General features: G+C 46.5%; 3 protein-coding genes across 3 annotated transcripts in view; all 3 read left to right on the top strand.

The window, feature by feature from the left end:
• Positions 1-4,702, top strand: LOC114088408 (uncharacterized). Its single transcript, XM_071609265.1, is given in 4 exon segments — positions 1-216; positions 1,633-3,113; positions 3,171-3,376; positions 4,674-4,702. Coding segments are annotated over 4 exon segments (1,932 nt in total).
• A 38-nt stretch (positions 4,703-4,740) lies between these two features.
• LOC139705067 (uncharacterized) lies at positions 4,741-8,247 on the top strand. Its single transcript, XM_071609264.1, is given in 3 exon segments — positions 4,741-5,365; positions 5,368-5,663; positions 7,780-8,247. Coding segments are annotated over 3 exon segments (1,389 nt in total).
• A 3,082-nt stretch (positions 8,248-11,329) lies between these two features.
• Positions 11,330-11,851, top strand: part of Mei1 (meiotic double-stranded break formation protein 1) — a 75,146-nt gene continuing 74,624 nt past the window's right edge. Inside the window, exon 1 of the mRNA XM_071609439.1 lies at positions 11,330-11,351. The gene's annotated coding sequence lies outside the window, so the exon portion shown is untranslated. The remainder of the gene's footprint in view (positions 11,352-11,851) is intronic.

Genomic DNA, 11,851 nt, shown 5'->3' with positions numbered 1-11,851 from the left:
ATGCTGCTGCCGCTGCTGGGCGCCTGTGCTGTGGTGGGGCCATTCCAGGGTCCTGAGTGGGAGCCAGTTCGGGGCCTGATCTCACAGGATTGCAGCTGTAGAGACCCCCGGTGCTGTGGCAATCTGCTTGTTCTCTGCCTCTTTCTGATCTGGCAGGTCCGGCACTATTGGCACTACTTCACCAGGAATCGCCTGCTCAGAAGGAGTATTATCAAGGTGAGGGGGCCCTTCACACTTCCACTGTCTTTCCCTCGGCACCATCATTGCCACAGCCACATGCTACAAGGACCCTGTCATATGCCCTGTGTACCAGAGATGAGTACCTCAGACTGGTTAGAGCAAGCATCATCCAGACCCCAACATAGGAGTTACTCTTGACTCCTGTCTTTTCCTTGCTCCACACATTGAATCCACTTGCAAGCCACGTCTCAAATCTGATCACATCTTGAAACTTCACCATACCACCTTGGGCAGAGGTCCCAGCAAGACTCACCTGAACCTCAGGAACAGCTTCTGCTCGGTCCTGTTGCCTGTCTGACGCAGCCGTGGCAGTCTTCCACACTATGCACCTGCCATAATGACCTTTCTGTCTTTCTCCCCCACCCACTTCGATGCTGGAGATCAAATCCAGGATCTTATGCATGCTGGGCAACTGCCCAACCACTGAGCTATATCTCCAGCCCTGCCTTCTCTCTCTCTCTCTCCCCCCACCCTCTCCCTATAAGTTGAATTCAAAGATAATATGCACACACAAATCACAAATGTATAGACCAGCGAATTTTCACAAATAGAACACACCCATACGCCAATATCCAGGTTAAGAAACAGACCGCTGGGCAGACGGGGGTTGCTTAGTGGTAGAGTGTTTGCCTGGCTTTCCTGCAATCATATGGCAAATGTTCTATGCCTGGTTTAAATCCAACAGTATACTTGTAGGCCAGAAAAAAAAACAAAAAAACTTTTAAAACAAGTCATAGCATTTTGCTGCTGAAATGTTTCCTGTGAATACATTCCTTGTCAAATTCAGAGTAAAATCCGAACTTCTAACCCCGTCTCCAAGACCTTTTCTTGCTGCTGGCTCCATTCTGGACATATGGGCCTTCTTGCTTTTCCTGCACACATGATCTTATTCTATCTTCAAGGCTTTTCCAAATGCCTCCTTTGCCTACAATGCTCTTTCCTCACTTGTCACTTGGTTTGTCCCTCACTTCCTTCAGGCCTCCATCAAATACCCTCTCCAAGAACCCTTTAATGGCTACTTTGTCTAAAGAAGCTAACCCCCATCCCCACACCCTGATTTATTTGCATTTAAATACTTTTTGATACCTAACATTATGTTATATATTTGGTTATTGTCTTTCTTGCATGTCTAGAATTTAGCTCCCAGAGGGATTTTGTCTTGTGCCCAGCCCAGAATAATCTCTCAGTCTTTTTTGAATGAATGAACACTGTTTGCCTTAAGGGGGTGACTTTCCCTTTCCTGAGCCCAAGCATCTTTCTCTGGATAATGGGGATAGTCATTCTGATCTGTGGGGATTATATAAGCTAATCTATGTACAACATTTTAAAAAAAATTTAATTTTTTAATTTGTTATAATTAAGGAATTTTGTTGTTTTGGATCTCATCTACAGGTGCCATCACAGAAGTGGGCAATGCCCTCCATGAGATGTGAAATTTTCTTTAGGCTAGCTCCTGAATTCGTCAGTCCTGGTGATTTCAGAGGCCGTGATGCTCATGTCCAACAATGGGTACAAAAGCAGAGGTGGAGATACTGAAAGAGCCTTCTAGAATCATGGACCCAGAACATGTTCTCTTCACAAAATCTGCTTCAGGACTCATCTTGGGGTGCTCACACCTTGCATGAGCCCATCTTTTGTATCTCCTCCTTTTCAAGCACCTGTCCACTCTCTCAGGACAGTTCCTGGGAAACATGGCAGGTATCCTGGTGTCTCAAGGGCAGCCAGACTCACTCTGCCCTAGACACATGCCAAAGGATTGGGCGACTGCTGGTTCACTCCCAGGAGAAGTTGGTACCACTGGAGCATGTCCTCAGCAGAAAAATCTGTTCCCCTCCCATGACATTTGTCATCTCTCTCCCAAAGCTCCCTTCAGCTCAGAGGCTGCAATTCTGCTCTGGACAGTTTCTGCCTGATCCTGCCCACCAACAAATGGTAATATCCACCTGGAAGTTCTGGAATAACCCACAAGACACCTGGGCACCACTGAGTGAAACCCAGACAATAGGCAGAGAGTATTCTAGAGAGACTCAGGCCCCAGGGTGGGCAAACCAGAGAGAGAGCAGAGGGGTATATGCTTGGGAAATCCAGGCATCTGGGGGCCAACTCTCAATAGACTTTGGAATGGAGCATTGTGCAGAGGCTAAGGATCTGGAGTGCAGAAACCAGTCACTGGTTATAAATGAAACTGATGGAGAGATCCTGATTCCAGGGCAGAAGAACTGGATGGAAATTGAAAATCAAGCCCAAATTGAGGAAGTAGGGAAGAAAATCCAGAGGGAGGCAGGAGGTAAGAACCCTCCTGAAACCCAGATTCACATGGGAGAGAATCAAGAACAGTTAAGATGTAAAGTTGATGCAGAGACCCAAACACCACGGTGGGGATACCAGGAGAAGAGTGGGGGTGGGGGTACTTTGGAGATTCAGACATTTGAGAGGAAGAACAAGAAAGAGCCCAGAAAGGAGGAAGAGGGAGAGATTCAGGCCCATGGACTAGGGAAGCAGGGCCAGACTGGAGGTGAGAATGCTGCGGAGGCCCAGATTCCAGAGTGCAGGAAACAAAACCAGACTGGAGGTGACCCTAGTGCAGAAACTGAGGCAGAAGAAGGGAGAAACAAGGATCAGGTTGGAAATGAGGATGCTGTGCAAACCCCGACATCTGGGAGGGAGAACCTGGAAGACGTCAAACAAGAGAATAGAACAGGGGGCCAGGCCCTGGGATGGGGCAAACAGGAATGCAGCAGAAGTGATAATATTACAGAAACCCAGGCACTCATGGGGGAGAAACAGGGTCAGGGTGGAGGTGAGAATGCCAGAGAGACTCAGGCATCTAGGGGAGAGAAACAGAAACTCTCAAGACATGCAGTTCAAGTGAGGCAGGGAAACCAAGGCCTGGGAAGAGGAGAGGAGGCTGTGCGACCCAGGATGTCTAGGAGGAAGAAGTTGAAGGAGATAAGAGAGGAGGATTGGGTGGTGATCCAGACACCCTGGTGGGGAAACCAGAGCCCAGTAATGAATGAAATTGACAGACAATTCAAGATATTATGTTGGGGGAATAAGAACCAAATTGGAGGTGGACCCAGAGCAAAAATTCAGTCACCAGAGGAGAAAGATAAGAGGAAGGATGGAGATGAGGATGGTATAGATACCCTGGTGCTTGAGGCAGAGAACCAAGGATTATTAAGAAATGAAGTGAATGAGGAGACCCATTCAGCAGGAAGGAAGAATGAGGAGCAATTTGGAGTTGAGAATGGAGCAGACATTCAGGCACTAGGGAAGAGAAATCCAAGAGGGTTTAAAGACAAAAATGGTACAATGAACCAGGAACTTGGGGGAGAAAATCAGGGCCAGTTAGAAAATGAATTCCATGGAAATATTTGCATACCACAGTGGAAGAATCAGGAGCATATTAGAGGCAAGGATGGTGCAAACACCCAGATACTTGAGGCAAGGAACTGGGGAGAATTAACAAGTGAAAGTCACTCAGGAAGTGATATAGATAGGATGATTCATTCATCACAATGGAAAAACCAGAAGCAGATGGAAGGTAAGGATGGAACAGAAATTCTGTCCCCAAAGAAGAGAAAACAGAGAGAACCTGAAGGTGAGGATGATATAAAAACCCAGAAGCCTGAGAACCAGGGACAGTTGGAGAATGTAATTGGAAGGAGCCATTCCCCAAGAATGGGGAGCTGGGGGCAGACTGAAGGAGAGAACATTGCAGAAAATCAGGCATCAGAGGAGAAAAACCAGAGAGAGGCTGGAATTGAGAATGGTAGAAAGGTTCACATACCTAGGGAGAAAAATCAGAGTCTGCTAAGAAGTAAAGTTCATAGAAAGACCTGTTCATCAGAATGTAAAGTTCACAGAAGAAACTGTTCATCAGGATGTAAAGTTCACACAAGGACCTGTTCATCAGAATGTAAAGCTCACAGAAGGACCTGTCCACCAGAATGTAAAGTTCACACAAGGACCTGTTCATCAGGATGTAAAGCTCACAGAAGAACCTGTCCACCAGAATGTAAGAAACAGGAAGAGATTGGAGGTGGGAATGGTGCAGAAACTCAAATACGAGGGAAGAGAAACCCAAGAAGGTCTACAGGTGGTGACAGCACAAAGATGCAGGCATCTGTGGAAGATGACCAGGGACAGTCCAGAAGGGAAATTGAAGGAGAGGTTCATAAACAAGGGCAAGGAAACCAGAACCAGGGTGGAGATGCTGCTGCTGCTGCTACAGAAATCTGGAACGTAGAGAGTCAGAGAAAGTACAGAGCTAAGGATGATGGAGGGCCTCAGACATCCAGGAGAGGAAACACGAGCCAAATCAGAGAAAAGAATGCTATGGGGGCCAGTCACCAAAGGGAATATCCTTCAGGTGAGAGGCCCACAGGCAGGAAATGCAGCCGGGCTGGGCCAACCACCCTCACTGGCTCTAGATATGAGCCCTTGGGACAAGAACAGGTAGCAGCTGTAGACAGGGTAGCTGAGGCTTCCTGTCCTGAGATGAAGCCTCGCCCCCACTTGGGTGAAGTTTTCCTGCTGGCTACTGGGGAGGGAGAGCATTTGACCAGCCAGGGCATAGCCCCTGCCAGGGAGTACAAAGCCCGGGTCAGACCAACCTCCCAGCAGGCCCAAACAGGATCCCGGAGAAAACCACAAAAGCACAAAGGGGTGGATCCAGGAAAGATCCATAGAGTGACACAGCCCCAGAACCCACAGTCTCTGGCTGCTCCCTTTGGCAAGCCCTCTGCCTGTCCCTCTCTTCTATGTGGCCAAGCCCTCCAAGCTACCACTACTTTGGTGGGTGTTCCAACTACCCTCACCATCCCGCCCAAGTGGCCAGTCCTCAAGAAGAGCAAACGACTGCTCTTGGAGTCCCTCATGCGTGGAAGGATTGCACATCTGAAGTGGGGCCTCCCCCGGCGCATCCTGGAGTCTTATTTGCTCTTTAGCTTCTTCGGATCTTGCTCACTCCCCTGGGCTGGGGTGAGGCTGCCTGAATTAGGCAAAGGCCAGGAGCTCCAAAGGCAGCAGGAAAAGCATTGTGAGGCCCAGGGCTCCATGCCAGGCTTTAAATCTCCAGAGAGGTTCCAAAGGGTTCTGCCCTCTGATGGGAAAAGATCAAAACTTCTACACAGGCCAGGGCTTTGGAGAGGTGTAGACCACACAGGTCAGAGCCAACGGGCACTTCCATTCCACCTGAGAAACCCAGGAGAAATAGACCACCAGGGGGCGCCAGAGAACCACAGATCCAGGAAGAGGCCTCTAAGGCCAAACTCCCTGTTCCCAAGAATCCCAGGCCATGGGCAGAGTCTGTGAACTGGTGCTCCCCAGAAAGGGTACCAGAGCCTTCCAGTGAGAATAGTAAGGGCAGGAAAGTGATCAGACCAGATGTCTCCCAGAAGGCAGAGAGGGCTCCCAGAGAAGTGAGGACCTCATCTTCCAGGGCCAGCCATGACCCCTGGAAGAAGGAGCACATACTCTGGGAGGCCTCTCAGTTCCCCAGACATAAATATCAGCAGCCCACACACTGGAGAAGAAAAAGCCTGGAGCCTGCAGAGGACAGAGGAGCTAGGCAGCTGCCTCCCTCCGTTTCCACAGACTCCTCCAGCATTAAAGGAAGTCTCTAAGACAGCCAAGCTGAGCATGACCCTCCTGCGTAAAATGTCCTGGTCCCCACAGCTGGCCAAGCCCAGGAACTCAGTCCCTAGGCTTTCCAGAGTGGGTAACCCTCATGCACGGGAGGACAGCATCAGAGTTCATACTGCTTCGGAGAGGGACCATCAACCACCAGGGCACTGTAGTGCTGGGGTTTCTCTTCCTAGGACAAAGACCCCCCAGGGTCAGAGACCCCATGGGGCTCCAAAGAATTCATCAGCTCCTAAAAAGTTTGGTTTTATGAAGCGTTTGAGATGTTTTCTCTTCCAATGTGGTCTTAAAAAGTAGGTTGCAGGCCCAGAGTCCTCAGGACTCATCAGAGAAGGCACAAGAGTGGTTTGCTCACCCTCAGAACCTCTAATAAAATTATTTGGGACCTGTAGGATTTACATTGCCTTGGCATATCATGTTTTCTGAGTGTCCCTTTTTAGGGTTTGGAAGACTTTGTGTGTAGGGCAGAAATCACTTCAAGTCTGTGGTTTGTTCCTGTTCTTTGTCTGTCTCTCTCTCTCTCTCTACTAGGGATTGAACCCAAGGACACTATCATTACCATAGAGCTACATCTCCAGCCCTTTTTATTTTGTACGTTTGGCTTTTTGTTGTTGTTGTTGTTGTTGTTGTTTGTTTTGTGTTTTGTTTTTTTGCAGTCACTGGGCATCAAAGCCAGGGTTTTGTGAATGCTAAATAAAAACTCTATCATTGAGCTATATCTCAAGCCCTATCTGTGAAATGTTAACAGACATTTTTCTGTGTTAATATTTACTTTTCTCAAACATAAAAGACTATTTCATAATCTTCCATTGAATAACAAAATTGAATAACAAAACTATTGTTTTCTAAACTACTCTGCCATGGAGAGCAATTTTTCCAATCACAGAGCCTTTGAATGCAGAAACACAGCTCTTGAACTTTTACCTCCTTCAACATTAACCAGTTTCTGGGCACATCTGTGTTAATGCCCTGTTGATTGTTGGCTTGTAATTGTTGATATATTCTATGGTAAAATATTTTCTTTTTCAGTATTGCTTGTGCACTCATATATTCCTAACTCTCCCTGATATAATTAAGGGAGTGCCTTACCTTCTTTGAGAGAAAGATGTCATCTTGTAAATTTAAAATAATACCAACAGCTTTTATATATATATCGACAGCTTGCTTCCTTCCTCCCTCCCTCCCTTCCTTCCTTCCTTCCTTCCTTCCTTCCTACTGGACACAGGGACTACCACTGAACTATATCCCCAGCGCCTTTTATTTCATTATTTTTTTAAGAATTTTTTTTTTTTTTTTACTTATTTTATGAGGTGCTGATGCTGGAACCCAGTGCCTCACGCGTGCTAGGCAGTCATAACCCCAGGCCCCTTTTATTTTTTTATTGAGACAGGGTGGCTACATTGCCCAGGCTGCCCTTGAACTTGTGATCCTTTTGCCTCCCTCTTCTGCGTTGGGATTACAAACAAGCACAGCTGTGCCTCTTTTTGTTTTTTAAAAATAAAAGCATTGTTTTCTTTCCTCCTTTTGGTAAGGCCGAGGGCAGCTACTTTATAATTGCTTTCAACCTTGGTGTTAGGGTTTGGATGAGAGGTGTCTCCAAAGGCTCATGGGTGAGACACTGCAAGAACATTCAGCGGTGACATGATCGAGTTGTGACAGCCTTAACCCAATCAGTGAACTAATCCCCTGACAAGGATTAACTGGGTGGTAACTGAGGCTGGCTGCATCTGGCCAGCGAGTCTCTGCCTCCCTCTGCCACACTCTTCCACCACGATGATCCGCCTCACGGCAAGCCCCTAGGAAGGGAGCCTGCTGTCCAGGGACTGAGACCTCTGGAACCATGAGACCTCCAAAAAACCATCCCTCCTCTAAAATTCTTGTCAGACCTTCTAGTCACAGCAGCGAGAAAGCTGCCTAAACCACTTGGGTGTGGTGAGGCCAATTTCTGAGGCCCATAAGCACGCCTTCTCGGGCCTTGGATGGGCTCGCTGGGACCCCGCGGCGTGGTCAGGCAGCGCCGGCGCGCACGCGCAGGCCGCACCTGCAAGTGCGCATGCGCCCAAACTGGGCGGGAAAAGTGCGGAGCAGCGGAGCATGAGTGAGGAGATGGCTGTGAGACAGGCTGCAGCGGTGTGTGGGAGGGACGAAGAGGCGGTGCTGCTCCTGGAGAGGGTCCATTATCGACATGACCCGCGCTGGCTGCTGCCCGTGTCCCCACGGCTCTGCCTGGCCTGCGCGCTGGAGCTGCTGCCGGAGCGCGGCGTGTCGGTGCGGGCTGATCCCTTCCTTGGGCACCAGGGCTTGGGCGTTTGCTGGCCTGGGGTGGCCGCTGACCCAGCCAGCTCCCGCGGCCCCGGTTGACCTCCTCCTACCCAAGCCTGCCCACCCCGCCCTGCTTTAAAACACTTAAATTTTTTTTTCTTTAGTTGTCAGTGGACCTTTATTTTATTTATTTGCGGTGCTGAGGATCGAACCAGGGGCCTCGCACACGCCAGGCACGCACGCGCTTGCTGTACCACTCAGCCCCAGCCCTGCTTTAAAGCACTTTAAAAACGCCTGCAGTGCCCACGTGGAGCTGCAGCCCCTTTTCTAGAGCGTCCCCTGCCTGCTGGTGCTGTGCCAAGGAAGATTGGCCGGTGCGCCCTCCACCTGCCCTGCCCTCCACCTGCCCTGCCCTCCACCTGCCCTGCCCTCCACCTGCCCTGCCCTCCGCGGTTCACTCCTTCCCCGCCTTAGCTCGGGCTTCCTCCTATGTGGTCTCGGCTCCACCTTGTTCTCTTCAGCTATTTGAGGCCCCTGTGAGGGCTGGACCAACTGGCGGAAGTTCCAGCCAGTGGACAGGGTTGGCTCAATCGCCGGGCTCCTGGTTCCCTTAGTGCCTACCCACATTTGCGCTGAAAAAAAAATTTTTTTCCCACTGGGAAACCCAAGAAGAGTGGGGGATCAATTTGCCTACAAATTCATAGGAAGGGAATTCCTATCTGGGGGTGCAGTGGGGAGTAAATCAGCTATTCTCAAATTTTTTGATCTTAGGATAGCCTTACAATTTTAAAACTTGTTGAAGACCCCAAAGAATTTTCATTTATATTGATAGTTACTGTATTTAAAATGAAAACAAAATTTAAAGATATGCATTCATTTAAAGTAACACTAAATTTATGTATTAAGGTAAGTAATTTTTGTATTCAACCTTTTTGAGTGTACAGGTCTGTGGCATAAGTAATTGTATTTTATTTTTTATATATATTTATTTTCAGTACTGGAGCTTGAACCCAAGGGTGTCTAACACTGAGCTATCCGCCCCCGCCCCAGCCCTGTTAATTTTTATTTTTAAGACAGGGCCTCACTAAGTTGTTGAGGCTTGTCCATTTGTGATCCTCTTGCCTCAGCCTCCTGAGTTGCTGGTATTATAGGCGTGTGCCACTACACCTGACTGCATATATAATTTTTAAAAATATGTACATATATATTTTTAGTTGTTGATGGACCTTTATTTTATTCATTTATTCATATGCAGTGCTGAGAATCAAACCCAGTGCCTCACACATGCTAGGCAAGCCCTCTACCACTAAGCCACAACCCAGCACTGCATAAGTAATTTTTTTTTTTTTGAGAGAGAGAGAATTTTTTTTTAATATTTATTTTTCAGTTTTCAGTGGACACAACATCTTTGTATGTGGTGCTGAGGATCGAACCCAGGCCGCTTGAGCCACATCCCCAGCCCTGCATAAGTAATTTAAAAAATAAAAACTATTTTGGCTGGTGGCCATCCACTCTTAGAACAAACCAAACTAGCTCATAACCCTGATTTCACTAAGGGCAGGATTTCTGAGGCTGCAGTTTTTGGACAGTGAATCAGAGATAAATAAGACTGTGCAGTAGGGGAGAAGATAAAACAATACTTTATGGAAAATATAGAAGAATGGACATGTTTGTTGTCAAGTACAGTGTAAGGTAGGGAGGGATGCCACTGGAAATGCTTCTTAGAGGAGGAAACTTTCAATTAGGCTTAAATAGATGGGTGAAGTTTGGAGATGGGAGACTTATCTCAGGAGGTAGGTAGCTATATTGTGTTAGAAGGGACATTGAAGAAGTTGAGATTAGGAGAGCCAGGTTGAGATTACTACTTTGAAGAGTTTGTATCTGAGGTAAGGAGCTTGAACTTAAATCTGTCAGTGAAGGGGAGTTATTAAGACTGTGTTTTGAGTAGCACATTTAGATCATTAGCTTAATCTGTTATGTAGGATGAGTTGGTAAAGCAAAAATAGGAGACTTAAAAGCATAGGTTAGAGGCAATGAGATATTCCTTCTCCACCTTTTATTGAGTTAGTTTGTTTATGTATTTCTTTATGTTTTGTAGTACTGAGGATTGACTCCAAGGCCTTGCACATGTTAGGCAAGCATTCTACCACTGAGCTCTACTGTTGGCCCTTTTTATTTTATTTTGAGACAGAGTCTGGTTAAGTTGCCAAGCCTGGACTTGAACTTGCAATCCTCTTGCCCCAGCCTCCTGGAGTGTTTGGGCTCACTGACACATATTACTGCTTGTGGATTTGGGGATTGAACCCAGGACCTCATGCATCCCCAGCCCACAAAATGTACTTTTTTCTTAACTTCAGCTCTCACCAATTGAAGGAGTAATGTAGTCCATTGTACCATGTTCCTGTCCTATCCTTAGGATTCATTTTTTTTTTTTTTTGTGGTGCTGGGGATCGAACCCAGGGCCTTGTGCGTGCGAGGGAAGCACTCTAACAAATGAGCTATATCCCCAGCCCCATCTCTTTTTTTTGACCTAACTATTTAGCATTTTGCATAGCTGCTACTCAGTTACCTGTACAGGGAAGGGACTTGAGGGTAAGAAGTTATGCCTACATTGAATGGAAGGATGTTCTTTTCTGTACCTAGCTCTGGTATGAGCTATGAATATACCGTATGAAGCTTATGAATGATCCCTGAGCAAGAACTGGTGAAGATTTAGTTTTGAGTCCTTGGGAAAGTCTAAGTCTTTGTTTTCTCATCTCTGAAATGGTGATAATATTTTTTTTTCTTGCTTCATTAACCTGTTAGGCTTAAATGAGTTGGTGGACAAAAGAATGATTTGTGAAGAGTAAAGTGCTATGTAAATGCAGGATAAGAATCTCAGCTTGCATATAATTCAATGTATGAACACATGAATTCCCTAATTGAAACAATGCTCTTGCTCCCTGTAGGGAGTATGGATCTCGTTGTAGTTTAGATGACCACTCTAATACCATCTTGTAATTGTACTTGGGAATTCCATTTGGGTTCAGAATGACTGAGATTTGATTGCTGTTGAATGTTTTTCTCTATTTGCTCAAAGTTGGTGCGCAAGAAGTATGTGTTATCCTGCTTTCGAGATGCCCTTGTGAGGCATGCCTCCCTGGTCACACAGCTGGTGGCTCAGGATCAGAGAGTCTGCATTCACTTCATAAATATCCTTTTTGGTGAGATTAAAAGGAAACTTAGCATGACTTTTGTGTGGATAGCATGTGTATTTATTTTTGGGGATCTTGGGGAATGATCTTGGGATAATGATTTAGACTTTTTGTATTGTAACAGTTTATTAGCCCATTGTTTTGTCATAATGATGGAGATATGGCCCCCTTTCAAAGATAGGTGATACAGCTATCTTTTATGGTAATTAGCCTTACTAGATCTAAAAGGTTAGTAAAAATGTGAAGATGAGTATGGGAAATACATAATTCTTCAAAGAGTGCAGTCTAGATTTTTCACAGGATCAGAAGGCTTGGAATGGAATTGGCTGCCCTTGATGTGACTGATCAAGTTAATTCACTTCTCTTGTGCCTTACAAACATGTTTCTCCTGTGCCTGAAGGAACACATGTTTCTTCATGTGTAAAATGAAACAGATTAAATTGTACCTGAGGTCTCATCTTTTAATATGATTTTGATTTCCAGTGGAATGAATCATTTTTGGGAAGAGG

This window comes from Marmota flaviventris, chromosome 3 (genome assembly GCF_047511675.1).
Source record: "Marmota flaviventris isolate mMarFla1 chromosome 3, mMarFla1.hap1, whole genome shotgun sequence".
NCBI classification, from domain to species: Eukaryota; Metazoa; Chordata; class Mammalia; order Rodentia; family Sciuridae; genus Marmota; species Marmota flaviventris.
This window is presented reverse-complemented; position numbering and strand designations above follow the sequence as displayed.